Source organism: Excalfactoria chinensis, chromosome 6 (genome assembly GCF_039878825.1).
Source record: "Excalfactoria chinensis isolate bCotChi1 chromosome 6, bCotChi1.hap2, whole genome shotgun sequence".
Taxonomy (NCBI): domain Eukaryota; kingdom Metazoa; phylum Chordata; class Aves; order Galliformes; family Phasianidae; genus Excalfactoria; species Excalfactoria chinensis.
The window spans coordinates 27028584-27055703 of record NC_092830.1 but is presented as its reverse complement, the minus strand read 5'-3'; the positions used below and the strand labels follow the sequence as shown (position 1 = coordinate 27055703).

Genomic DNA, 27120 nt, shown 5'->3' with positions numbered 1-27120 from the left:
ATAATATCAATCAGTTGATGGCATATTAATGTACTGTAAAAAATGGATATAGGTTTTGTTTGCTTAATTTCCAGTTATGAAAGATAGGACATCCTTCGTGCATTTGAAAGACTTGTTTGTATATTCTGGCACCTGGGCGTCTTGTACCACGCCTTTTATTTCCTAACCATTACTGGCAGTTGTGTGCTTTACAGTCTGGTTCTGCTGATCTTCAGCCAATATCTCCCATGTGTGTACACTGTGTAGAGCACTGTGGCTCTGACTTTTAGTTTCTGTTTTCACTATAAAGAATCTAAGCAGGCTGCAGTGTGATCTCTTCTGTGGAAGCGTTTGTTATTTTAAACTGGAATGTGTCGAGGTGCAGAAAATGTTGGGGAGGAATCCCAAGAAACTTAGAACTGATGGTGACAAGCAGGAAACCCAAAGCAGAGCGTATTTTCCCTTTGGTTTGCTGGGGCTGTTTTGTTGTTTATTTTTTCTCCACATCTGTTTGGCTCTTTGAATAAGTTCTGTCCTGTAGGTTTTGTGATTCTCATTTATTTTCCTTACCAGCAAGGATAACAACATGTACTACTCATGTAGAAATGAAGGACGGGTGGTTTTCTTCATTTTTAAAACCACTCTTATGTTCATCGAGACTTCACAGACTCTTTTTTTTTCTCAAATCCTTTTCAGGAATGGGGCTACAGCCTACTGTTGATATTTGTACCAGAGCTAGCAGTACCTCAGGGCTTTCCAAAACTGTAGTCTTATTGTAGTACTGGTACAGCAAGTGCATCTGATTAAGGCTCTTCCTTTAGTCAGAGACATTTTAATTGTTATTGAATGAAATACAAAATAATTCATGCATGCACATATACAAATATACTCAGAAGAATTAAATCTGTGAACATCAGTAAATGTGCTTTAAGAGAACATGACTGGCCTTTGAAGGCAGAATCCTGTATGCTCTTCTGTTCACCTCTACGTAGCTTGAGCTTTTTCCTTCGCTCTTCCCTTTCTTTTACTTGGGTGAGTTGTTTTTGGCCTCATAAGTATTTCAGTTTTTTCAATGTATTTATTTATTTCAGATAGTCCTAAGGAAGTGGTATCTGTCACATCAAGATATCAGCCTTTAAAATTGGTGCATGTGAGCTTTCTTCACTTCCTGTGTGTCTGGCGTTCTGCACAACTAAGCTTATTTGCAATCCCGTGTCATTTTCTAACCAAACTTAAAAGAATAAAATGAAATCTCATAGAGAAACATCCTTAGTCTTGTTGCTGTGTATGTACCACAGAAGATGTCTTTTAGCACATCTCACCCATTGGCTCAATAGAAACTTCTTCTGAAAAAAGAAAAAGTATCTTCTGGGGAAGGAGGAAGGTAGGTGTTCGCTGCCAGTGTTCCCTGAATTTGATGGGTTTGTTGAACACCAGCTGGAGCTGATTAGCAATGAATCAGTCATTAAGTAAGGGTAATTAAGAATGAATGAGTGCAAAACAGAGTTGTACCTAGGAGGAATAAAGAGAAAGGCAGGCTAAATGTTAGCAGATATTCAAAGGGTACTTTTCCTAAATTATGGAACAGCCTCCCCAGGAAAAAGGTGGGATCCTGTTCACTGGGATTGTTTATATCCTGACTGTACAAATTGCCAGGAATTTACTGTATGGAACAATTTTGCAGTGGCTCTGAGGAAATGAACTGAATGACCTAATAAGTTTTTTCTTTCCATTTTTAAGCATTAGGATTTGATGCAACAATGGCTAATCATTTAAAAGAACACAGAGGAAAGCAGTAAACCTGTCCAATTACTCTGCTGCTAGAAATGGTGACATGAAGGCTGGAAAACCACCCAGATAAACACAGCAGTTGTGTTGACTTAGAGGCCTTGAAATGAGAGTGGGTGTGAAACTCAGTTGTAACACATAATCACACCATGGAAATGTGTGCAGAGCTATCATGCAGTACAGCATTGTGACAGCTTATCAACAAGCAAGGGAAGCTGCAAATAACACAAAAGGAGGTAATGAGAATTAAAGCGATGGCAAACACCTCATTGCTCGGTGATGGTAACGATAGGACCAGAATTTATCTTTTCTGTATCCATAGCCCCCCTAAAATGTGGCTGTGGTTTCCTGCTGTGGTGGCAGCATGTTAATACACACGTTATTTACTGGGTTACTGGGGCTAGATTGAATGCGCCTATACATGGCTTCAAATGTGTGGTGTGTTTTTATTGCTACTGATGTGAACATAGTTAAACAGATAATCTGGGAGGAGAAAAGCTCCCTCTTTACATCTTCAAGTCATCCAGTTCAGTAGCTTCTGATTGATAATATAAATTTAGTGTCATCTTTCATATGAATTCAGGTAGTTTCTCAGAGAGTATGGGTGGAGTACTGTGTAAGCTTATAGGGATATAGAGAACCAGTTCTATCTGGTCACTGTCATTTGCCAAAACTCAGCTTACTAACTGTGAAATGATTATAATAACACGTTGCTTGTTTGCACATGAAGAGGTGGGTGCTTCTGCCCCATAGATTTGCCCTGAAAGTGACCCAGACCTTCTCATATGTCTGTTTTGTAAGATTTAATGAATGTTTATATACACCGGGAGCACCTTCATTGAGAGATTCTCCAGCAGTGTTTATTTGTGTCCTGATAAATGGAATGAGAAGAGTGGACAAACCTGCTGAACATTCTTTATACTACACCTGACCAGTGACTGCATGGTTTTAAGATGACTGCAGTAGATGCATCCCTGAAATACTGCAGTGGGCTTGTGTCAGCAAAACTCCTGTTCGTGTCCTGCTTGGCTGATCACCTTTGACTATTTCTGAAACTGCTGTTTTTGTTTCGTATGTGAGGGAAAACTCATTCCAGGCCCACTTTGGGCTGCTGGCTGTGTGGGACAAGTTATTTTGGGGTTTCACATTTGATTTCTTTTTTTAATACAGAATACTTTTGCGATTCCCTTGCTGCAGAGTTTCTTTTTCCCTTTGTAAGATTTGCCACAGTGCTTTTAGACAAATGTTCCTTTTTGAGATGCTTGAGTTATGCAGTTATTGAATGTCCCAGATAGCATCAGATTTCTGTAAAACAACAGTATTCCAAAACTGAAGAAAACACACGGACTGAAAATGAGACCAGGATCTAACTAGAGCTTGTTTCCTGCTTATTCTCCTACTAGTGGACTGTGAAGCTTCAGTGTATGTTTACATCAGGGTTTGTTAAAAACATTTATCACACTCTTGAAAGAAATTACACCATGTGGCAACCTCAGTATTGTGGAAGTCCCCAGGGCTCTGACTCCTCACCATTTCCTGAACTTACTTTTGTATTATTCTTTTCCAAGTCGTCTTTATAGATGTTCAAAAATAGCTTTGGAGGGATGTTTTTAGAACATGCTATTTCAGAAACTGAAGTACAGGATACCAGCCATGATGGCTGCACAGTGTGCTCTGCAATGTGAGAGTGTTGTTAACCCCCACCCACCTCCATGCCCTACCCCACGCCATGGCTCCTGTTCTAGAAATAAAAGACAGAATTGTGTTAGTTTTCCTTTTGGAGGCAATGCCTTAATCAGGAACAGCTGTGCTGTGAGAAGTACAAAGTGCTTCCATTGTATTCACTTATTTATTCTGAAGACTGCTAAAGTTGTAAAAACAAACAAAAAAAACAAACCAAAAAACAACTGAAGATAAAACCTCCTAAAGCCCACAGTAAACAGTTCTGCCAATCCAAACGTAGAAGAAAGCAAGAGACTACAATAGCACAAGTTTAGTATCCTATGTGGAGCTGATCCTTTCTTCTTGTGTTCCCAGTGCTTGCTGATCGAGGGGATTTTTCACGTAAGCAAGCATTAATTAACTTTAAGGCACATTAAGTGTGCAAGGAAGTCACATTTGTCAGTCAAACCTATCTAGGGCAGGATGCTGAAGAAAAAGTAGTTATTCTTATCAAGGGTGTTGTGTGTCTAGGTATATTCTTCTATAATGGACATCCAGTGAGACAGGTGGATGTTGTCGGGATGGTGGTTCAAACTAAAGAGCGAGAAGCCTTTCACAGTTATGGAGGTAAGAAAAGTTTCCATCTTTGTTTTTGTACTTATCAGCCCTCTAGTCTTAGTTACCGTTAGGAATTAAAAGTTGCCTTATTTGGTTGTTCTTGAAACAAATCTACTTTGTTGTTGTTGCTGTTATATGATGTATACGCCCAGCTCAGAATTACTTAGCAAGCTACTGTTTCTCTTCACTTTTACAATAGAAGAAATAAATGGCTCAAGCTGAGTAACTGATTTGGGGTCATTTGAAAAGAAATAAGTTTTGTTATTGCCTTGCCACTGTATTCTGCTGTTTTTCTTTTGCATGTATGCTGTTTCTCTGGTCACTTATAAATGGTTTTAATGATTTCTGTAAGTGAGAAGTCACTTCTTCCTTTTTTGAGCTTTAGAAACCCCATCTGACTTTGTGTGTTTTATTGTGTGTTAGAGCCAGGTTTTAGTGTCTTTCAGGCTTGTTTATACTTAGGTGCCAAAGTGTCTTAGCAAATCCAGCCCAACCGTTGCAGTATCTACCAAACCTCACTACCAACAACTCAGAGTCGACTCCTCGCTCTTGCTTTTCCCTATTGCATTCAGACTGTTTCATTAACTTGGAACCATCTGGTTGTCTGCTGAAAAAGCAAACTGGAGAACTGGCAGCAAGTTTCGGGAGGTGAGGGAGGGTCATCTCACAGTAGGAAGGGGAGCCAAATGCATAGATCGTTACTCTGCAGGCATTTGAAGAGCCTGTGTCCAGTGTCACTACCACCACAAATTTCTGACTGATGGAGCTAAGTTATGGAGTGCCACTTTGTACCCAGTTCTTCTGCTTTTAAGATGGAGGCAGCAGTAATTCCCCCACTGAGAGCAATGCTGAGAAGATAGAGTTGACAGCTTAGAATCAGGTTCCAGCTTCCATAACACCTGCAGTTGCACCACAGCACTGCATGGTAGCACTGGCTGTCAGTGCACAAAGCATACCCCGTACAGAGTGTAGCTACTTAAAGTTGAGTCTGCTCTGCCTAAGTAGGATATCTGCTGTGTTTTTCCTCCCCTCTGTTTTCTGTATGTTACTACCCTGCAATTACACCAAATAACAAGTTTATGTATTTTAAAACATAAGTTGCTCAGTCAGTTGAAGCAGAACACACTGAACAAGTGCCTAAGTTAAGAAATGATGATGTAATGAAGTGTTGAAATAAAGTGAACGTCAGCAATTATTCTGTTATTGCATTAGTATACAAATGGAGACTGAATCACAATGACCCAGGCAAAAGCAATTTAATGGGTAATTCTTTCCCATGTTAGCCTCAGTGTTACGTAAAGCTTGTTGGAAATGTTGGATTGGAACAGAAAATGGAAGAGTAGAAATAAAAAGAAACCAGAAACAAAAAGAACCTAGTGTTAGATCAGCCAACCTTTAAGTACAGCTCTCAGTCTGCCTTCCTGCTGTCCTTTCACATCTAACTCTGCTCTTTGTTCCAGCAGTTCCTGGTTTGAATTCTCAGGCTACCTGCCAGGGTGCCTCTACCCAGCCGGCCCTCTCTTTCAGGCAGGCTGGTTCCAGCAGCACAGGATTGTAACTTCTTAAACAGTTTCCTGCTTGTAACTTCTTGCGTCTCTCAGTTGGACAGACTCTGGTTAGTGAGTCACAGAGCAGGTGTTGCATCAATTGGAGCACTGTTCAGTATTTGCTCACTTTCCATCTGCTTAAAAGTGACTTACAAAGGAATTGCCCCTTTGTAGTTTTTCTGTGATAGAGAACTGAAATGCCTTTGTGTCACTGCCACCATCTCTCCCACTCATTTCCTATCTGTCTACTTCAGAATATATACCTCTTATTTTAAGAGAGTCTTAGGTGTTCTCTTTGCTGCAAATCCATACAGCCAGAGCTGGTGGCGAAGTAATTATTAGAAGAGAGTGATTAACTCTTTCCTGGCTAATAATAATGTTATATGCCATGTAAAACAGCAGATAAATTTTGTCATTTTGATTTGTTTCTTAATTGCTCTTACTATGATCAGTTAGGAAAAGAATATCTAATTAAAGCCTAGCTTTCAGCAAGCTTATATTTTTAGCTAATGCACCTTTCTGACTTTTTCTTTCCTTATCAAGAGAGCCAAACAATATCAGATGTGGCTTTTCTTATTCTCTGAGACCATACTGAAGGGCTGAACTCTTGCATTAAAAACAAACAAAAATCTTAGTGGAGTCTCAGTAGACTCACATAAGCCCTACATAAAACGAGTGCTTCATGTTATGAAGAAATCAACACAGTTACTAATTTACAAGGTAACTTTGAGTGGACTGCTTCTCAAACAGTTAACGTAAGTGTCAAGGTGGATGAGGTAGTCAATGTAAGAGTTAACAAGTAAATAAAATGAAATGCAAGGAGATGAGGAAGGACAGCACGGGGAGTCCAGGAAGTTTTCACAAGCTTGTAGATGCCCTGAGTGCATTTAAAATAGATTAACATTCTCCTGTCTAATTAGAATACAATTGCAAATAGTTTTCATTCACCTGCGGTTCAGGAGTTATTTTTGCTCAAAGGTTTATTTTTGAGCTTTATTTCAGGGCCTGGCTCTGCAACTCAAGTTCAGCTTTGTGGTCAAGAATAGGTCGGTCTCTCTAGGACTCAATTTTTAGCAGTCACGTTGATGAGGAATGGTCTGGCTTATTAATCCTTCAGTCATGTTTGTTTGGCTTCTAAGCTATTCTTAGGAAGCATATCTGTTGGTCTCTAAGGGAACGTCTACATAGTGCAGTAAAATAATTGCAAAATGTTGTTTTCCCTGTTTCTTATTGTCACTGCTGGCTTGCATCGGTGGATTGATATGGTGTATGATGGCTCTTCCTCCTGCTGAAATAGTTGCATTACATCTGTACCAAAGAGCGGAAACCCTAATAATTGGATCATTGTCTACACTAGTGCTGAACTAAATCTGTTGAAATTGCTGTAGGCACAGGAGCTCAGGAGGGGGATAGCAATGAAACAACCATACTTTTAGTGATGGAATTTGGGATTGCCTGCGTCTTATAAATGTTCTTTGCTGTTAGGAATGTGTCTGTGCCGAGTAGTTCAGCATACCTACTGGGAAACAGGAAGACAAGGCAATGACTTGAGATCGGACCCTCAAATAGGGAGATTGTTTCAAAACATATGAGACAATGCATAGGCATTTTGCTTTGATGCTACAATTCCCAGAGGAAGCAACTGCAGGTACCAATCAGTACCTTCCTGGTAAACACTGCTGTTACTTTTGTAGTACCTGGTTTGAAGGGTGGTTTGTTTTGTTTTTTTATAGTATCTGGTTTTGTAGATCTGGTTTGTGGAGCAGCATTAAATTGTGGATTCTTATGTATGAAGAGTGGAAGGTCAATGTTGGAGGCAGTTATGCTCAGGGAGCAACGTGCTTGGAGTTTCAGCTGGACTTGGAGATGTGATCCTTGCCATGTTTTGACAGACACCTGGTACCTTCTTACTTAGAGGATGTTTGCTGGGCAAGCTGCCCATAGAATGTCTCTTGATCTGTAGAACAATTGATTCTCCTGATAGCTTTATAGTTTTCTTTTCCTTTTTTTTTCTCTTTTCCTTTTCTGGTGTCTTGAACAATACAATGCCTAGGGCAGGAATCAGAGAACTTATTTTGCCTAGGTACTAGTAAGACAGGAAAAGCCGGATAGCTGTCATGCTCAGGAGAGGGTAGGTATTAAGCTTTTTAATACGGAAGTGGCTTGCATGCCGCTAGTGGTACCTTAAATTAGGAATCCTTGGCCTAGGGCAGAACCATAGGCATGTCCTCTGTCTTTTCTGGATATGGTAGCTGCATTTCTAAGCTCTTAAATAGGAAATGCCAGCAGACATTGCTTGCAATATTAGAGTAAAAAGGAGTGTAGCAGGAGATAAAACTCTCTTAATTTGTTATGTTACTCTACCTCCCTCCTCACTCCCCACTAGCCTTGATGTGCCGCTCTCATTTTGGTATTATTGTTTCTGTGCATTGTGCTTCATTTCTAATTGTAATTTGTTTAGCTTCAACTTTCAGCACTGATTTATCTTCTGACTTTATCAATTAAATTAGAAACCTCCAGTACCCAGTATATGCAGTGAATCATTGTCAGTATTTGATTTTCTTTATTTTAGTTTTTGAGGAACCAGCTGCTGTTTTGCTTGCCACGCATGTAGGCATGTTGTCTAGCACTGATCTATTCTGCAAACAAGTTTGGAGACTGTTTTAAAACTGAAAGCAGGAGATGAGCCCCCACTTTCTTTCCCCCTGGTTAGAACGAGAGATGCAGGGAGATGGTTGCTAAAAGTATCTGCATGTTTTCATTTCTTGCAGCATCACAACCTGCTTTCTTATTCCCTGTAATTCTTGCATTTATTTATTTATTTTTACAGTGGATGATAGTACTGGGGTTATAAATTGTATCTGCTGGAAAAATCCCATGGTAGCAGAAAGATCTTTATCAGGTAACTTATTAAGCAATTCCTCTTTGTGACTGTACTTTTTGTTTGCATCTTAAATAATTGAGTAAATGATCTCACTTGCATATCCTACAGCCTGGACCATCTTGGGAGCTTCGTATTACTTTTTGTGTTGTTGCCAGTGACGGTGCCAATAAAAACACTGCATTGTGGCTTGTCATGCCTTTTCCTTATTAGCATAATGTGTTTCAATTCCATGCTGTGAAATTTTTCAGAGAATCCTCTTCTTACAGTTTACAAAGCCAGTCAGTGACCACCAACTTGATCTGCGTTTTCCACCCTTGAGATAAAATGGTTTCAGAATTCCTTGTTTGCATTCAAGTTTTCCTTCTGTTTAAGTGTATGCTGTCAGTGATGAACTCAAAAGTAGATTTAAAAGGGGGATTGAAGATAATCAAACCCATTGAAATAAATGCCATTAGCGTAATCTTCCAGCACTACATATGCATAGAAAAGGCAGGGGGAAGCTTATGTAGGAGTTAACAAGTGTTGATATCTGTGGAACAAGTACACGTATACACACAGGTAATTCATTCTAACTTACACTTCGCATCTTCCAAATAAGAAACAGGGACTCACAGATTACATTTTTTTTCTCTGAGGAACATAAATTTACGGAAGGAATTGCATGAAATAGTGGTTGATTCAGAGTGAGGACTCCAAATGTTATTATTTCACATGTACAATAGTGTTGACTGAATGAGTGTTATTTTATTAATGAAAATTAATTAGTGTCGGGTATAGAAAACAGCTCCCAAGAGGCACGGGAAATTTTCTTCAACGTTGGTAATGATGGTCAGAGGTTCTTAGATCGTTATTTGGGTTTTTAATTATGAAGAAATTACTCTCCTGCAAAGGTATATTACATAAACATGAAGTTTTGTCATGTTGCATTCGTCTCGCTGCATTGCATCACATGAATGGTTTGGCCTCACCTCAGGTGATTCATGCTTCTTTTATACATGTTCAGCAAACCTTTTTCTTTCCTTTTTTGACCCTCTCCTACTTAGTATGACAAAACCAGTTTTGGCAATTTCCAATTCACGTTTCAGTTTTTCAGTCTATCTGTGGCATCTCTTCCCTTTTATCCCTTCCTCGGGTGAACTGCTTAAATAATGTAATATTACAAGCTAACTTCATCATCCAGAAGTTTTGCTACCCAGGACAAATGTAGGCTGGGACCTTTCCCCTTTCTAGCAATATGACTACAGTGATGTTTAGGCATTTGGCCTCCATGCTTGATTTGCTTTTCCATCACTTCTTACAGACTGTCCAGGCACTCCCAGCAGTCTGAAAGTGCTTCAACAGATGAAGAAATTCCAGGAAATGGTGAGCCAGAAAACCAAGCTGGAGATTGGAGATGTCATCAGGGTCAGAGGTCATGTCCGGACCTTCAGGCAACAAAGAGAAATTCAGTCTTCATGTTTTTGTGAGTGCTGGGGATCGGTGCCATGTAATGTAGTTGTTTGAAGATCCAAACTCTGCGTAGTTTATTAAATGATTTCCGCTTTATTTTCTGGCATCTGTTTAGAAAAATGAGTTTTGCATTTGTATGCCTTTATTTTAGTTTTAGCAATTGTAAGGTTAGAAAACAGACCACTTAATGTGTGGGACTAGATACGTGTAGAAGAGGTAGTCCTGGAAGGTTTATAAAAGATGGCTAGAATGTACACAAGAATGTTATCCAGATATTATAATTGGATATCTGTGATTGCTCTGCACTTTTTTTTTGGTATTGAAATAGAACTTCCAAAACTCATAGGAAAGAAAATGATGAACTTCTGTGTCACACTTAACCAAGGATGCTAACTGCTTTGAAGAAACAGTTGTTGTTTACAGCCCACATCATCTATTCCAAGGACAGACAGCAGTTTATTGCCGCATTTTTACATTAAAGGCCATTTTCCTAAACTTTCTGTCTGTACAGAATGCCTGAAAGTGATTCCCTCTTTTGAGTTGCTCAGTCAGAGATCAGTGGTTGCTGACCCTGTGTCTCACAGCTCTTTGGGCAGCAATCAATTATTTATATCCTAGGACCTTCCAGTTGCATAACATGTTTTCTCCTTAGTGTCTGTGCTGTTGTGTAATTGGGGAATCCTGTCTTTTAAAAACCTTGTGTAGTTCAGATTTAAAAAAAAGAAAATATTAGTTTTTTCAGCCCATGCAAAATCTGAAGGGGTATTGTGCCTTCTTTTCCAAATAGAAGTTTTATGAATATGTAAACCATTGAAGGGCTGGTAATAACACCATTGTTTCATTGAAGGAGGTCCATAAAATTCGTGTGGCTTCCAAATTGCTTTAAAGCCAGCACAAATAAAGTTCCTTGCTATGTGTTAATTTCATCTATTTCAGGTAATCAGATCATTTACCTCCTTTTAGACTGTAGAAGTGGGAGTGACCTTTGTGGTTTGGTTTTGCTTTTATAACAACAGCAAGAAACAAAATCTGTCAATTTAATACTGATATGTGAAACTATATTGTTCCATTTGAGGTATGCCTGTTTAAAAGCCAAGTGGATCTGTTCTTTTTGCTGCTTCAGATAAGGTGGATGATCCTGTGTGTGATGTTCAGATTTCAAGAATGTTGGAGCTCCCCTGCCTGTATAGAGAAGTTTATGATAAACCTTTCCAAAGCCCAGGGGCGGGACAGAGGTAAGTGTGGTAACCAGTTACTTTTTGTTGCTTATTTGTTAATGTAGTAACTGTGGAAGAAGATGGAACAGGGTCCCACTGCGATTTGTATTCTGCACAAGCCTACAATGGCAGCCTTCTTTTCTTCTGAACAGTTAACAATCTGTACAGATAAGATGCCCGTCTATAATCTGAGAATTAAAAAGCACTGAACAGAGTATTAGTAAAGGTATTAAAATACTGTGCATAGACAGACCTCTTGCATCTCTTGCAGAAAGGGAATCTGGACAAGGGCATCTGAACCTAGATGCTCAGTGCATTTTAAAATGGTTAGGAGTTTAGATTCAAACTCTTCACTGCCTAAGGACAGTAAAATACCTTCTGATCTTTTGAAACCAGTCTATCTGGCTACACTTAAGACATTCGTTTTTAAAAACAGTAGTGTATTTCTCACCTTTTGATCTGTTCTCTGTATTCTTGCAGCGGTCCAGAAGGTTTGGATTTCTTAGTCCAAACACTGCATGAGAAAGTGAGAGACTTCCTACTAGAAAACAAAATTCAAACCTTTTACCAGCAGGAGTTGGAAACAATTCATTCTCTGGTATCCCTAGCCGAGGGACCTAAATCTAGTTCCAGCTGTCAGGTGAGTGAAAGTAATTGTTTCTAGTTCTTTATTGGGGAAAACAGTGTTGTTTTTGCAAGTCTAAGCAACCAGCTAAGAAACTAATGCCTTCAATGAATCAAAAACTACAAATGCCTATTCCTGATTCAGCTTTCTGCATGAATTATTTCCAGGGTTTGAGAAGCCTTGTCTCTTGGGATATTTAAAACTGGAGTGAAGAAAGCTCCAAGATACTTCTGTTCTTAAGGGTAAACTTGTATGTGAGCTGAGTAACCTTACAGTCTAACTTACCTGAATCTATGAATAATGTCACAGATCCTTTTAAGGCACTTGGGCTCTTTGGAGTAGATGTTCCCAACAGGAAAAGGGAGGACAACTTATTTGTCTTACTTCTCATTTGAAGTGCAGTGTATTAATGTAGATGTTGCTTTCAAAAGGAGATTATAACGAGTGAATGAAAAATGCTTCCTGTTTAATGTATATGGCTGTGTGGAATGCCATGACTGAAAGGATCGGAAGGTGGGTTTTAAATGAAATCTGGTTACATGCAGCTGCATGTAACTAAATTGTTACGAAGCTTTCCAGCGAGATAGTATAGTCTTGATGAACTGCAAAATGATAGAACAGAAGACATTTTGTAAAATGGCTTAATATTATTCTTTGTTCTTTGGATAAATTGCAAGCCAGGCGCTCTACTGGAGTAGAGTGACAAACTTCTGCAGGAGTAACAGTCATGAATTTAACCTTGTTACCAATGGCAACTTCAACATGTAAACCAGAGTACTGTGACTCACTTGTTTACTTTCTGGTTTTCTGCAGAGAAATAAATCCATGGCAGTCATTTTCAGTGCCTGATTTTGACATACACTGTAAAGATAAAAGTGCTATGTTTTGTTAGTAGATAATGTTTGTTTAATTCTTAAAAGTAAACAACAAAGGCCAGTCCATTGCAGATGAGGCTAAATAATAATGAAAACATTCTCTGTTCTTGTTTGCCTCAATGAACTGTTTCTGATAACTGCTTCTTGATAACTCTTTCTTTCATTTTTGCTAAGGGCATTTTTGCTGTTTGCTTTAAAGCAATTGTGGATGTAAACAAGGACAGGAATTTGTATGATTTGTGACAGGAAAAATTTGTTACTAAAATATCCAGAATGGGACAGGGTATTTTTCTAAACCAGCTGGAACAATATTAAGAGTTCCCAGACTTTTTACATAAAAGGAAGTAGTGCTCATTGTAAGTGATGCTGGAAATGGCCATCCCTGAAGTTTTAGCATTTATAGACAGATTAAGATGAATGACTTGCAAAGCCATTGTAAGAACTGGTACAGAGCAAACAAAGGCACAACCCTCCTCCTCCTGCATCGGCATTGCTAATAGTCATGAGGAGCTGTCATAATAATTAATAGCTGTTGCTCCTGACCCTGATGCAGAAGTGTGAGTGTATGTCCCAGGAATTTGGGCACACAGATGCTTATTTAGAAATTGCAGTTCTCCCCATTGCCCTTTGGTATTAATTCCTTGCAAAGAGGCTTATATCTCTTTGCATAAGAAACAACATTCAGTTGTCGAGTGACCTGAACGCCTTAAGAGTGCTCCTAGTAATGCTCTTGAAATGTATTTTGTTGTTCCTCTGCTCAGCCTCTTGAAAGTGTTACTTCCCACAGTTGGCAAAGGGTCAAGTACCAGTTTGATTTGCAGAAAGGAGGGAAATCTGATCTCTCCTCCTCCCTTCCTTTTTCCCTCTGTAGTCTTCAGTTTTGCATCTCTCAAACCAAGTGGATAAAGGGTACGGCTGGTGTAGAATGAACTTCTGTTACACCATTTTGTCAAGGCACAAGCTAGATGAGTGGGCCAAACTGTAAGCCTTAAGCTACAGTGCAAAATACATACTCGTTTGCTAGGAGATGTTAGTGCACCTTCTTCATCTTTTTTACCGTCTCGTTGTGACAAACAATGTGCAAGTACTTCAGTTTTCTCATGGAAAATTTCTTTCATTGAGGCATTGAGCTGCTATGGAATCACTGGCAGTAGAGCAGAACAGGGCATGAGGATGGAAGGAAGTAGCTGGGGGTAACTTGATGTAGGCAGCATTTCAATATTCTTTTTCAGGATTACTGTATCTGGACCCTGTCTGTGTCCCACGAGGTTGTGTGTCCTGCAGTACTGAGTTCCAGTCCTAATGGCTCCTCAGCAGTGCAGTCTGCTGGCCCTCCAGAATAAATGTCTCTCCAGCAGATGCACACAGCTGAACTCTAATCATGTCCTCTGCTTAAACACATACTAGTTACTTAATTTTATCGTTACAGGAGATAAGTAAGAACTAGTAGCTTGATGTTTTTAAAAATGATTATAAATGATGAAATCTGTTACTGTTTTTGAAAGCAGTAAAGCTTTATTTCACAGAACCAGTACCCCTTCTATTTCTAAGTGTTAAACTGTTCGTGTGAGCTTGATCCATGCAGTTCCTGAATGGGAATAGATTCAATTTGCAACCAGCCAGTCTTGATTCACCTTTCTTTCTTACTTCGTCCATGTATAAGCTATAGTGTGAGCTGTGTTAGTACTATCATTCCACTTCATGCATGTCACTAACTTCAACTTGGTTGTGTTTTCCAAACTCTGCTCTTTGCACTTCTTTTGGTTTGAGTGTGATCTCAAGGTCAGCAATGACAGGTAGTTGAAGTAAAGAATTTTACTGCATTATTCATTCTTAGTGTAGCCATGCACACTGTATATACTATAGCTATAACACAGTGCCTTGTTTTATACGTTCTTGAGGTCAGTGCTTGTCTTCCTGCTTCTGGAGGAAGCTTCACTGCTACTTTAAATATAGCAAAGCTTATTTATTATAGGACTTCAGTACTGACACATCCGGAATCCCTATCATCACTGTCACTAAAATTGTCACCTGTCTAAACTAAGGCTTAAAGAGAAATTGCAAAGCACAGTTTCTATTAGTAGTATCACATGGGTGGTTATACCAGGAAACTTTAACTCAATCAGGGTGTGTCGTGATTCACGAAGAGCCAATTATATACTTTCAGCGTTCAACCTAACTCCTGTACCACTTCATTCTTTGACCAATTATTGATTGTGCAGGAAGTTTACTTTGCTATAAAGAGAATAATTGGTTACACAGAACCAGTCCACTAAGGTAAGCAAGGCTACCAGCTAGAATATGTTGGTTGAAATACCAGTTTAATTCTGGAGACGTGTGTTCTGTAGGCTTTGCTACATATTTCCTGGCTGGCCCTGGGAGGGAAGCTCTGGATGGTAGAATCATCATTCAGTAGCTGGGGGATAAAGGGAGGAAGGTGTGCTTTATGGAAGTGATGAATGATTTTAGGGTGCTCCTGTGTTTGAATGTACAGCTTCATTTTTAAAAAGAATCTGATTTGGGAAAGCTGGGGGGGAACAACTGCTGTCAGCACTTCAGGGAGCCTGGAACTGTGCTCTCTGAAACTTAAGGTTTGCCAAAGGGGAGATGTTTTGAAAGATGATGTGTGAACATTGCGAGGGGTTAATTCAAAATCCAGGTTCAAATCTTGCTATTGCTTTGGATCAGCAGCTAAACTACTTAATACCTGAAAATGCTTTGAATTTCTTGGATGAAAAGCTTCATAAAAGTAAAGCGATAGTTAATAAGCTGTGACTCAGAAGGAACTACTTTAACAGCAACAGACACGTTTTTATACCTGTTGAAATGCAAGCATTTTTCAATCTCCTGAAATAAAAGCAGGAATGTGAAATCAGCTAGGATTTCATCGTCTCAGATTTCTTTTGTCTGTGTATAGTCCTGTGTCCAATCTCCTCTAGACCTCTGCTCTGCAGTCAACCATCAGTATACGTTGCCTCTCAGGGGACAGTGCAAGCTCAGAAGAAATGAGGGCCTGGTTTGGTATAAAAAGAAAGTGACAAGGAATTAGGGAGACACACTGATGACTTTTGAATGAGCAGGATGAGAAGTTGGAGATATTTGGGGTGAATAAAAGAACAGATTAAGGAATTATAGGTTGTATGCACAAAGAAACTGTTAAATGGTTGATTTACTCAGAGGGATAAAGAGATAGAAGTGCATTCTAGAGCATGCTAGAGAAATATAACTTCTTCCATCTTCTCAGGATACTGTTAAAGCCCCTAAAGAGGGCAAGAGCCCTCATCTGTTCTTTGGCAGCAGTTCTTCTCCCCTTGAGCTCGTTCCCTTGGACTCAGCATGTTTGCGGGGATGCTGAGATGTAGCAGCTGCTTACTTATTTCCTCACTCTCAAGAATGCCTCTCTGCCTTCTCTCTGTCAGTCTCTTGACTTCTGTTCTTAGTGATTCTGTTTCAGTATCCATCCAGGCAGAGCTGTGTGTCAGTTCACACAGAGTCTGCTTTTAATTATCTCCTTTTTCTGACGGGATCTCACTGTTAAGCCAAACTGAATAATTATCATGCTTCTTTGGAGATATTTTTATCTTTTTTTTTCCTTCTCAAATGTTTGCTTTCACATTAAAAATTGATCAGTCTTGAGGTTGGCTGCTTTGCAAGCAGTTTCTTATATTTTTGAGGGTTTATTCTTGCATCTGTTAGAGGCAGAGTCTATCCATTTTAGGTGTGGTTATGTGGGCTTTTCTATGAGAAAATGTTCACTCTTCATTTATAAAACAAGCAAACAAAACCCCCTAATATTTTATGTTTATTTCTTCAGTTCATTGTAGGAGGCATTATGAAGGGGAAATATTGCAGCAGTATTAATGGCGTGACTGGAATGATGTCTGAACGTAAGGTCAAGTTTGTCGTTGAAAGCAGTGTCTGCTGTTGCATAAACTGGTATAGCCGTGGTGCCCAGGGGGACAAACATTCAGACACTGAATTCTGTAACGGGAGAAAACTTGAAGCCAATAAAGAGTGGAATAATAGCCATTGTTCTGTGCTAAATATCTTGAACTGTTAGGTAATTATTTTTGGCTAAGAACTTGAGAGGAAAAAAGATAGTTAGCTGTTGTGGGGCACAGAGAGAGGAAGGCAAAAAGAGAGCTGTGATTATGGCCAGTTGAAACATTGAAGGGAAGGACATAGAGAAAAATGTGGAGTGTGCTAGTGCAGCCTTACTGCATCTCTGAACAGTTCCTGGCTTGATGCATCGGATCCCAAGCTTAGAGGTAGTCTGAGTTTCAGTTAAGACTTACAAATGGATGGAAGTAATGTTTTGTGAAAAGACGTTCTTAGGCTACTAATGTGTCTGTTACCATGTGTCCATGTGAATTCATACTAGTGCATGATGGTTGCCTGTTTCACTCCCAAGATTTCTTTGAGTTGCCCTGATGAATGAAGTAGGATACGTGGTATCTGATACTTTTCTTTAGGACAGAATGGGAGCATTTATGGTGACAGCTGAAAACGTGGCTTGGCAAATCTTGGTTTGGTTGCCCTGGTGTGGTCTGGTTCCATTCATCCCATGGTTGTTTGTGGGAAACAGTTTAGCTGCTGTCTTGAAGGAAATGACAGGGAGCACAGTGTGTTCCCTACAGATGTGGAAACAACAAAAAGGGGAATTGAAGCAGTCTTTGTGGAGAAATGGGAGGTTGAAAGTTACCATAGGGCTGATAGAGATGGAAAAGAGTAAGCTTGTGGTCTTAATCTTATCTACCTGTACAGTCTTTCTCCACAGCTGATTCGTTTTCTTCCGGTTCCCTTTCTGTCATCCCACTCTTTTAGCTCTGCTTTCAAACAAACCCTGCTTTTCCCTATCTTTTTTTCTCCTCATTTCTTCCTACCCTTTTAGCACTGTACTGAACCCTTTCTTCTAATAGTTCCCAATTACAGGGTTCCAGGCGTGTTGTTCTTTAACAAGAAAGTCATTTTCTCACTTGTCTTCTAAATTGAATCCTTTCATTCCTTATCTTATATGCCTGTTTACATTTTTTGATTTCTCCATTTCATTGGAACTGTGGAGAAATTCTTAAAAGCGTGGCCAGAATATGTGTAAAAAACCAACCAAACAAAAAGTTGGAAACCAAGGGACAAGAAATAAATATTGCCATTGCCACTTTCCTTGTTTCCATTGTACACTGCCACGTTTTCAAAGCAGGAGATGGGGGCTGAATCTGCAGCACTTGGATTCCTCCTGAAATCGCCTTACACAGCTCTAGTCTTCCTCGCTTCCTTCCATATACCCTTTACTACAGGAGAAGTCTGAATATCATCAAAGCTGATCAGCCTTACAGTCGAATTCTCTGTAAGCATTATGGATCTGTTCTAAAAGAAAAGAACTCTCGGTATGTAATTAAATAGCTGCTAAATACAAAGAAGGCCATTAGAAGATTTCTGGTTTCTTTGCAATAGTACTTCTGGGTTGTGTTTTTTTTTTTTAACCCTGAGGTGTTGGTTAGTTCATATGGAACAGATAAGATTTCTGAATTTTCCAATGAATAAAAATGCATAATTGGATCACATGAAGTTCTTTTGCTCTTGAAGTCTTGAGAAGTTACTATCAGCTTGGGCTCAGATTTCTCACCATCTGCTTCACTCCTATCTTCCCATCCAGGTGAATTCAGGAAGTGAATCCAGCTCTAAAAGGATTCACAGTGTTTTCAAGGAAGCAATAAAGAAACTACAAGAGAAAGGAGTGGTTTTTCAGAAACCTGGTACCTCCATGTACTATCATGTAAGTGATACAAGCTTTGTGATTGCAAGCTTTTTCAACGGCATCACTATTTTATAGCTTTAAGGTAGAAATATTTCATAAAGAGAAGCTGTATGTATATCCATCAGGCTCTTCTACAGCTTTCCTCACTGTTGCTTTTACCCCATGTTGCTCACTGAGCTGGTTTTTGTTGGGTTTTTTTTGTGTAGCTCAATACCATTCGTCAGCTCGCCTGCTATTCGAGGTGCAGCTGGTGTTTACTGGGTTACTGAATGGTGTGCTGCTGATGCAGTAGAGCACAGTGAAGATCCGGATGGGTCTTTTTATTGGGGTTAGGTTGAAACTTTGGATTCTGTTGTTGTGAGTTAACTCCCTTTTTTGGGAGGTAACTCATTTCTAGTATCTCATTTTCTTCTCTTAACTCTTGAATGCTGCTAACACTGCTAAAAAGAATAAAAAGGTAATTAAAAATTGAACATTTGTTATTCATCTTGGAGGCTGTGTGTCATGCAGACTGTAGTTAAGATGATGTAAGCTTTTATAATACATCAGAACCTTGGATTCCTTTTTAACATTAATGTCATCTACTGTGAAATAAACTGACAATTTATAGAAGTCTATTTTTTTCCTCCAGGTGACCGACCATGATAAGGAGCTGCTTAAAGTGACCCTTGATGTGATCAAAGAAGACTGTCGAAAACCCAGGCGTAAGTACTGGTGCGTTTAGGTCTCTGACAAGCAGTTGCTGATATGCTGATGACAAAATCTTCTGATGCAAGATTTGGTGTGCTTCTTATCTTTACCCTTGAACCTGAAGCTAATTTGCTCCTGTATCTCATCAGAGTGGCTAAAAGAAGTGCGGCTGCAGCTTCCTGTAAGCACAGTGAGAGAGCATGTGCCTAGAAGGAAGCAAACTTGTTGCATCTGAAATAAGCAGCCATTATCTTAAATCTCTTATCTTTTGAAAATATATAGATTTGGAGAGGAAACATATACAAGGAAGTTAGGTCAGCACCTAGCAGTTGCTTTGCACTTTGGAGAGGTAACAAATCTTGCTGCTTGAGTTTTTCTATGGGAGTTGACATAAAAGTGGCCATGTAGACAGTCTCCATTAAGTCAACAATAAAATTCACTGATGTCGGAAGAACGTTGTCTGTAAGTTTCTAAGCAAGTGCAAGAGCTCAGGTTGTTGTTTTTACAGGTACGTATTTCAATGTTTAAAAAGAAAGAAAGAAAGAAAGAAAATCCACTTCTTTTCATGTCATGTACCTTGTCTGGTTTCAGAGTTATCCGTATTCCTTACTGTGTCTCATTGCCATAGCAATAACTTGTCCTTGGCTTGATTATCTGCTAATTACAGAGATATGTTGATACAGAGTTTGTCTCAATTCATTGGGTAGAATGTGCCAGCAGGGATCTGGCTGCTAAAGTGTAGCTATTTATGGGTGAGAATGTACAAAAGAGTAAATGACTGACTAGAACATAAGATGTATAATATTCAATTGCCATCATAGTTACTATAGTTATTGTAGGACCTGATCGATGGTTATCCTGTAGAGAAAAAAGGGCAAGTGAAGTGAAAAGACTTTTGTGTTTTCAGCCTGCTGCATTAAGCAGTGGTGTGGTTGTTGACATTGTTTATAGATGCAAGTAGAAGTTTTGTATCTCTGGGGGATGATGGAAGCAGATGATACTGAGCAAGCAGGTAAAGATGGGTCTCATTTGCCTGAGGATATTTCATTGCAACAGATTACCATATCATATTGGCCTGTTGTCTTTTATCCAATTAACAAATAACCTTCTCTGTAAAAGGCAAATCGTTCTTCCATCCACTTTACATATCAGGTAGTTCTCTTGGAAACTTGTGGGTGTTTTTCATAATTGACCCACTATGTAGAGGCCAGAACAGGTGACACAGGGCAATGGGTGACTGCTGGGTATGTGTTATCACAGTGGTAACGTACTCTCAGTTCCCTGTCATAGATGGAAAAGTTATTTCAGCCAGCCAACAGCAGACAAACTGGTAGGTGGGTCACAGAAAAGAAACTTTGCAGAGCCTTTAGTTCTCAAAGTCATCTTTCATACTAAGCAGAAAAAGAGCAGCAAATGCTTTGCAGAGCCTCTTGTTTTCCTTGAAGCTTTCCATCTGTTTAGTTTCCTGTTGTAGAGAGCACAATTCCCATGTCAGACTCTTTTTCTCTGCTGGTTTTCAGAAGGACCACTTCAGTGTTTTGGTTTCTAGTAACAAAGGATTTTCAGAATGGAAACCAAAAAGCTTCAGGCAAAACCAAGAGGGTCCTCTAGGCCTTTTATTGTCACTGGATGCTGCAGCAGTGCAGAACTCAATCTGACTGTTGGGCCCCCTCTGCTGGGTGGTTGTCAGGCATAATGAGCAGACTCACAGTGAGTGAATATGAAGGTGATAATGCCTCCTTGTTTACTGCAGGAAATTCTAAGCCATTTTTCATCAAGAACAATACTAACCTTGCATGACAACAAAACCGTTTTATGTATGATAAGTCACAGTTGCCTGTCCAGGTCAACAAATTCTCTGCTTGTTTTCAAGGCACTGCTTCACCCCCAATAATTTTTCTTTTATGATACATTTTTCAGAACCAACCCAGCTGCCTGGAACTGCTGCACAAATAAAAAGTCCTCAGTGTGATTAGGCTGAGCTACACAAACCCTGATGTGTAATACATGTGTAATGCATGATAACCCTTGGTTGTGATTTTAATTCCAAACAGCCTAATTTGAAGTTCACTTATGTGAATCCACTCTGGGTTTATGTGATAAACTCTGTGTCAATGCAAGAGGAACAGCATCACGCCACTGCAAAGTGTGTATTCCGTCCAATTTCATTTGTAGCCTAGGCATGTATCTGGGCGACTTTAATTATTGTACATACTTGCAAGTACCCTGAAATGCCATTTTCTGCCAGTGTTTAGAACAAAAGATGTATTATACTGTTGGGTAATACCTGAGTCACTAATTCATCGAGACTGAAATTAACGTACTGTAGATCAGGGATGGGCGTGCTGACTTTCTTATGACAAACCTGTGACTAATGCAAAATACAGGTACCCACTTTGTTTGCATCAACAGTCACTAAGAGCGGGTAGGTGCGTTGTTCTGTTCTCTGTCCTTATCCATCCTAGGGTGGTGAATGTGTTTTTGGCTACCAGCCGTAAAGGTCTTTCATCTTGCTGTGTCAGAGACTTCTAAAGAAATATCCTTGCTTGAACCGTAGTCTAATAGGAGTTGGGCTGAACTGTGTATTTATCTGTACTAAGCAGCTCCTCCTATTTACCGGTGACTTTTCTAGGCAGCTTCTAAGGCAGTTTTGGGGCTTAGCCAAGTCTCAGGTAGGGACTGGCTAAGATAAAAACAAAAGCAGCAAAAATAAAGGACAGGAATCTCCCTGGTCCCAGACCGCCACACAAATTTCTCATTGTCTTTGTCCAATTTACCTTATGTTTGAGATGAGGAATGAGCTGAAGGAAAGTCACTTGTGCTAATATGCTTCATTTATGCTAGTTTTCCATTGTTAGCCACAGAGGAGAAAAATCTCTTGTTTTGAAGACTTAGGGGAGACTCGTATCTTGCAGTGCTGATGATTAGTAAGTGTGCAGGGTTTGTTGGTGGAACTGTTGGTAGGGACAGATGGGCTTCAAGTCATGGCTTTATCAGATACACAATAACTGCATGCTGTACTACAGCCATTGAGGACATTTGTCTCTGATTGTCTCTGAAATGCATGAATGGGATTGCATCTCTAGGTGAATGAAGGTTGCATTGTGACAGTTCTTCCACAAGATGCCAGCATTGGGCAAGCAGTCACATCTGGCCATAGGCCTGCCTTCTGTTCTAAATGTTTTAAATACTGGATACGGGCAGAAGAACTTTCTATTTGGTTTCTTCTTTTTATAATCTAGCTGTCAGTGTCCCTATTGGTGTAAGGAAGTCAGACTAGATGGCCTTTAAGGGTCCATTCCAACTCAAACAATTCTGTGATTCTGTGATGAACTGCAGTTGCAGAAAGTAGATGGTTCACATAGAAGGGTTGTGGAGGAGGTGCTCCTGAAGTTATCTTCGCTGTCAGGTTGTATGATATGAGCTTTATATATTAGCTGATAAAGCTGTCATTCACACTCGTGTTACTGCCCTAACACCTCCTAGTGAATTCTGTAGGGATGTTTGGTGATTGGAGAACTGCTGGCACAGACTAGATCTCTTTCTTCTGAATACACGCATCTCATGCCATTTGTTTTGTTTGCTGGTTTTTCCAGCTAATTTGGATTATAATATTGAAAAGGAGGCAGTTAGGCTGAGGTCTCTCCTTCATGCTTGGCTACATTTTTCTCTTTTTCCTACAGATGCTGAAAAAGGCTGCCATTTTCTTCATGTCCTGAGTTGTGTTCGGCAGACCTACAATCCCAATCTGGATGAAGTGGTGATGCAACGCGTTTTGGAACTGCTGGAGAGCAACAGCGATATTGTCAGCACTATGGAAGGATATTATATGGCATTTTAAAAAGGGAAGATAAGATGCAGTAGTTCTTGTCCCATCAGGGTAAAGTATAAAGAATAAGGAATGTCTGAAACAGAACTCTGGCACTGAAAACCTTTTACCTACTGTGCTCTCAGTGGGGGCAAAAAAGAGCTTTCTGTTTCTGTAACTGCTATTTTCACCTGGCTTCTGAGAAGTGGTCCCAATATTTGTTTTAATATTCTTGCTGACTTCCTCATTATTACTGGGGAACATTTTATCTAACTAATTCTGGACACCCTACTATAGCAGGGGAGCTGGAAGAGACCATGGGCTTTCTGCCTCTATGTGCTTCCCTGATTAGCAATGAGATGTGACGTGGTCTTTCTCACATTTACATCCAGTGAGCCCTAAAGAGAAGTCACTGCTAAGGAGGTACCGTTCTTCAGCAGTGGTTACATCGGGACTTGTCTTTCTGGCTTAAAGACTGATGTTGTGATCCTTCCTTATGGTGATAGCTGTTCTTTTTACATACGCTTTACAATAGGGAAAGCATATGCAAGCAAACAATCTAAAGGTTACCTGTTCTTTCTGGTAGTGTTGGCACACCCATGTGTGTGTATATATATGTATGTGTCTATTCCTGAATGTGCACAGCTTCGTCACTACTAAAACAGACCCCACCTTCCTCTGAAAAGCAATTTTCAGGAATGAGGAACTGCATCCCTTCCCCATTCTGCAGCCTCCCCCACTGCTTGTAAAGCTTGTCTGGATTCCCCTGGCTACCATGTGCACTACTGATGCATGTTTTGGATTCTGTACAGACCAGAAGCTTCAAAATCAGCTGTTTATTTCTATGTTGCTTTGTATATCACAAAATATAAGCCAAAAGCCAGGTGCTTTGGAACAGAAAATATAAAAGCAAGCAAGACTCACCGTGATCTCCAAGCTTCCCATTGCCTTTTGTCTTCTCCTTCCTTGTCACTTTCAGGGAAAATGCTATCCATATCCTTGCTTGCAGCAGAACAAAAGACATTAATGAAGTAACAGTGGCCTGAAAAAGGTTGCAGTGCAAGACATTTGATCTGGAATAATCAGAACTCTGTTACATGCCACTGTTCAAAGCCTAGAGCTGTTCATTTATGCTTGGAGGGCTTCCTGCTGCAGGGGATCATCTGAGTAATCTGCTTAATAGTGTGGAGGTGATACCATTAATTTGAGAAGAGCAGGATGGGAAAAATATATTCCTTCTCTCTGTTCAGCGCCTTCCCTGTAACAGTTGAAACAGCAGGCGTCCAGGAGGCAGCTGTAGTTGTGAAGCCCTATAAGGATTGACATAGCAGGGAAAAATAAACTGAATGCATGAGGAAAGCCAGTGAGTAGCCTCATGTGTGCCAGGTTTCTGCTTTGTTTTTATATTATATGCCTCATTCCAAGCCGTGGCTGCAGTGAGATATAGACTAAGAGAATGGAGTGATTAAATATTTGGCATTTGCATTCAGAGACCTGTGGAAAACCCCAGCCTTGGAGAGATGGTATATGTGTTCATAGTGGGAAACTGTGAGTTATTTCACTGTCATTTTCCTGCTTGCTGCAGAGCTTAATAGCTGGCTTCCCTACAAGCTGCCACTACTCCTAGAGTTAGCAGCTGTACTTAGAGTTAGGTATCTTCTAGTCAGATCTTAATATGGGCCTGAATGTATTTCTGTATGTGAAGACTGCCTGAAACTCCTGGCCTTCTATTTTCTAAGCATCAGAGATTGATGCAGACGAAAAGTGTGCCCTGTTTGGCCTGTCCCTATAGTGATTTAAAAGCAGTGATAACTGTGAAGCCTTAGAGATGAGGGGTGAGGAGCTTTTCTCAGGAAAGACAGATCAGTCACTCTGTAAAGAACCTTTCCTTTGAAGTTTTTAAGCTGGTCCTTGCTGGCACCTCCTAACTCTTGGAAGGGTGTATTCTGTTGGAGATTGTTCCTCAAGAGCTGAAAGAAGGGATGTTTTCTCACTTGGATTAGGGAATTGATATGAATGAACACAAGGGAGCCTACTGCTTTTTACAAGGCTGAAAAGGTCAAGGTAAAAATGAACAGCGTGGCCTAGATTTAAGTTATGCAGATTGCAATTATGATTAATAGTGTGGACTAGTTGTGCCTTAATTTTGTGTGCCTTGTTTCTTCCTGAGTAGCCACCCAGAACAGACCAACACTTACTCTGATTGAGTGCATTCCCCCTCCTGCACTTAGAGGGAACATCGTATGCATACGCCTGCACAGAAGTACCCCAGCTAGCTGTGGGAGCACAGAGCTCACATTAGGCTGATTTACCTGTTTACTCAGCATCTCTACAGTATGCTTCTGTGACAGCAGTCTAGACATACCCATACTGGTATAAGTCACCTTTATGTAACTCAAACTACACACACTAGGGCTTTTACTGCTAATAAACTGTCTCTCTGTTTACAGATCATATCCTTAACCAAAGTCATATCATGCACACTGTTAAAAAACTTCTTAGATTTAGACCACACCTACAAAATATTGTGTGGAACATTCAGTAAAAGCATGCTTTCTCATTCTGTTTAATTTGAACACTCTTCAGGCAATGCAACCATTACTAGTTTATTAAAGGACTTTGAAGGTGGCACTTTAAGGTAAAACTGACAAGTGAGAATTCATGTTGGGCTGCTTTGTGGCCGGTTCTGGTTTCCATAGAAACAGTTCTGGCAGTAAAAGGCAGGTAAGTAAAACGGAGGTTTTTAAAGCAGTCAGCATTTTTACATTACCTTAAAAATGTGTGTTTCCATAGAAATGCAATACCTTGGAATAAAAATTACCATAGAATCTTAATATTTTGTATCTCAGCATTTTGGCAAAATGCAAGCTGACTGTTTGTCTGGAGAGGAAAGAAAGGACAGAATAACTTTACCGTCAGTTTCTCAGATCTGCTCAGGTGAGAGGAAAGATAGTTAACTTCATGCCTCAGTTTCCTCTTTGTAAATCGTGGATAACGTGGTTCCCTATGATGTAGGACATAAGGCCTGTTTTTTGATAACACCAATCATTACAAACTCTTGAGATCTGCAAGTGAGAGCTGTGACAGAACTCTGTGAGTGAGTGGTAACATGTGAATGAATGGCCAGAGGCTGGAGCAGGATTTAGCTCTAATCCTACCTCGCTTTTACTATCAGCTTTATCTTTCTCTTCCATGCATGTTGCTTTGCCTGTCATGTCTTTTTGATTTCCGTATCCTATGAGACAGTTCTGGTGTCCTGATTCATATTTGTATAGAATACTTTTGGTGGAATCCTGTTCCCTCATTAAGTCATTAGGGATTCTCTGATACAAATGATGGCTTCCTGAAAGTAGAAATCTAGATATATGATTTCTGTACTTTCTTGCTATCAATTCTTTGGACAGTATGTTTGTACCCATGAGGACATGTATACAAACTACCTGAGAAATGAAGCTTTTCTTTGAAAGTAATAAATGAAAGAAAATGATTTGCTGCATGACCCTGAGATGTTACTTTGGTGGATCTGTCTATACTTGCTTATTTCAGCAATGAATGTTGTACACAGAAGTTGCTAATTCATTATTAAGAATGAGAGCTCATAAATGAGCAGCCAGTAAGGCACAGAGCTGTGTGGAGAATGAGACAAAGTACTGAAAATCTGCTTGGCAAATAAAGGCTATTTGCTTTACTTTGGGAGTAAGCTGATCCTAGGCTTACTGGAGAAAAGATGTACCTAGTAAAGATTGTATCTTTATACTTCTAAATGATGGGGGAACAAGTTCATACACCACAGGCAACCTGAATTTTCAGTGCAGCACTGTGTTCATTATTGTTCTTTCAGCAGTCTCCATCCCTCCTGTCCCAACTCTGCAGACCAGTGAGCAAACAGAAGTTCAGCTGCAGGAGATAAAAGAATAGGTATAATAATTAGTTACTACAGAAATGTTTTTGTGGATGTTGGTTGACAGCAGGGAAAAATGTTGAGTCAGGAAGCTTGGGTTTAATTCCCAGCAACGTGCCCTCTCACAGGCACAGAGGGTTTCTCCCTAATTTCTTTCACCTATTTCTGCTCTCCACTCTTGCCTTTAATTGTCATTTCTCAGGCCCTTTGTTTCATTCATAGTCTCATTGTTCAGCTCTATACCGTGGGATGTGGTCAAACCCCCGTCCTTCCCGTTTTGTTCCCTTTATCTTTCCTAACGTAGATATCCTTGTCAAGCTGC

General features: G+C 39.9%; 1 protein-coding gene across 6 annotated transcripts in view; it reads left to right on the top strand.

Moving 5' to 3' along the window:
- The window catches only part of STN1 (STN1 subunit of CST complex), a 38558-nt gene extending 12165 nt beyond the window's left edge, over positions 1 to 26393 (top strand). For 2 of the 6 annotated variants that reach the window (XM_072340865.1, XM_072340864.1), the window contains 8 exons: positions 3961 to 4056; positions 8425 to 8496; positions 9779 to 9940; positions 11051 to 11162; positions 11625 to 11784; positions 18298 to 18417; positions 19031 to 19103; positions 22773 to 26393. In XM_072340865.1, the coding sequence (XP_072196966.1) occupies positions 3961 to 4056; positions 8425 to 8496; positions 9779 to 9940; positions 11051 to 11162; positions 11625 to 11784; positions 18298 to 18417; positions 19031 to 19103; positions 22773 to 22930 (953 nt within the window). In that variant the 3' untranslated portion in view covers positions 22931 to 26393. Of the gene's footprint in view, positions 1 to 1826; positions 2004 to 3960; positions 4057 to 8424; positions 8497 to 9778; positions 9941 to 11050; positions 11163 to 11624; positions 11785 to 18297; positions 18418 to 19030; positions 19114 to 22772 lie in introns of those variants that run through there. The other 4 variants (XM_072340866.1, XM_072340863.1, XM_072340869.1 and 1 more) reach the window with 4 other exon arrangements.
- Positions 26394 to 27120: the final 727 nt, after the last annotated feature.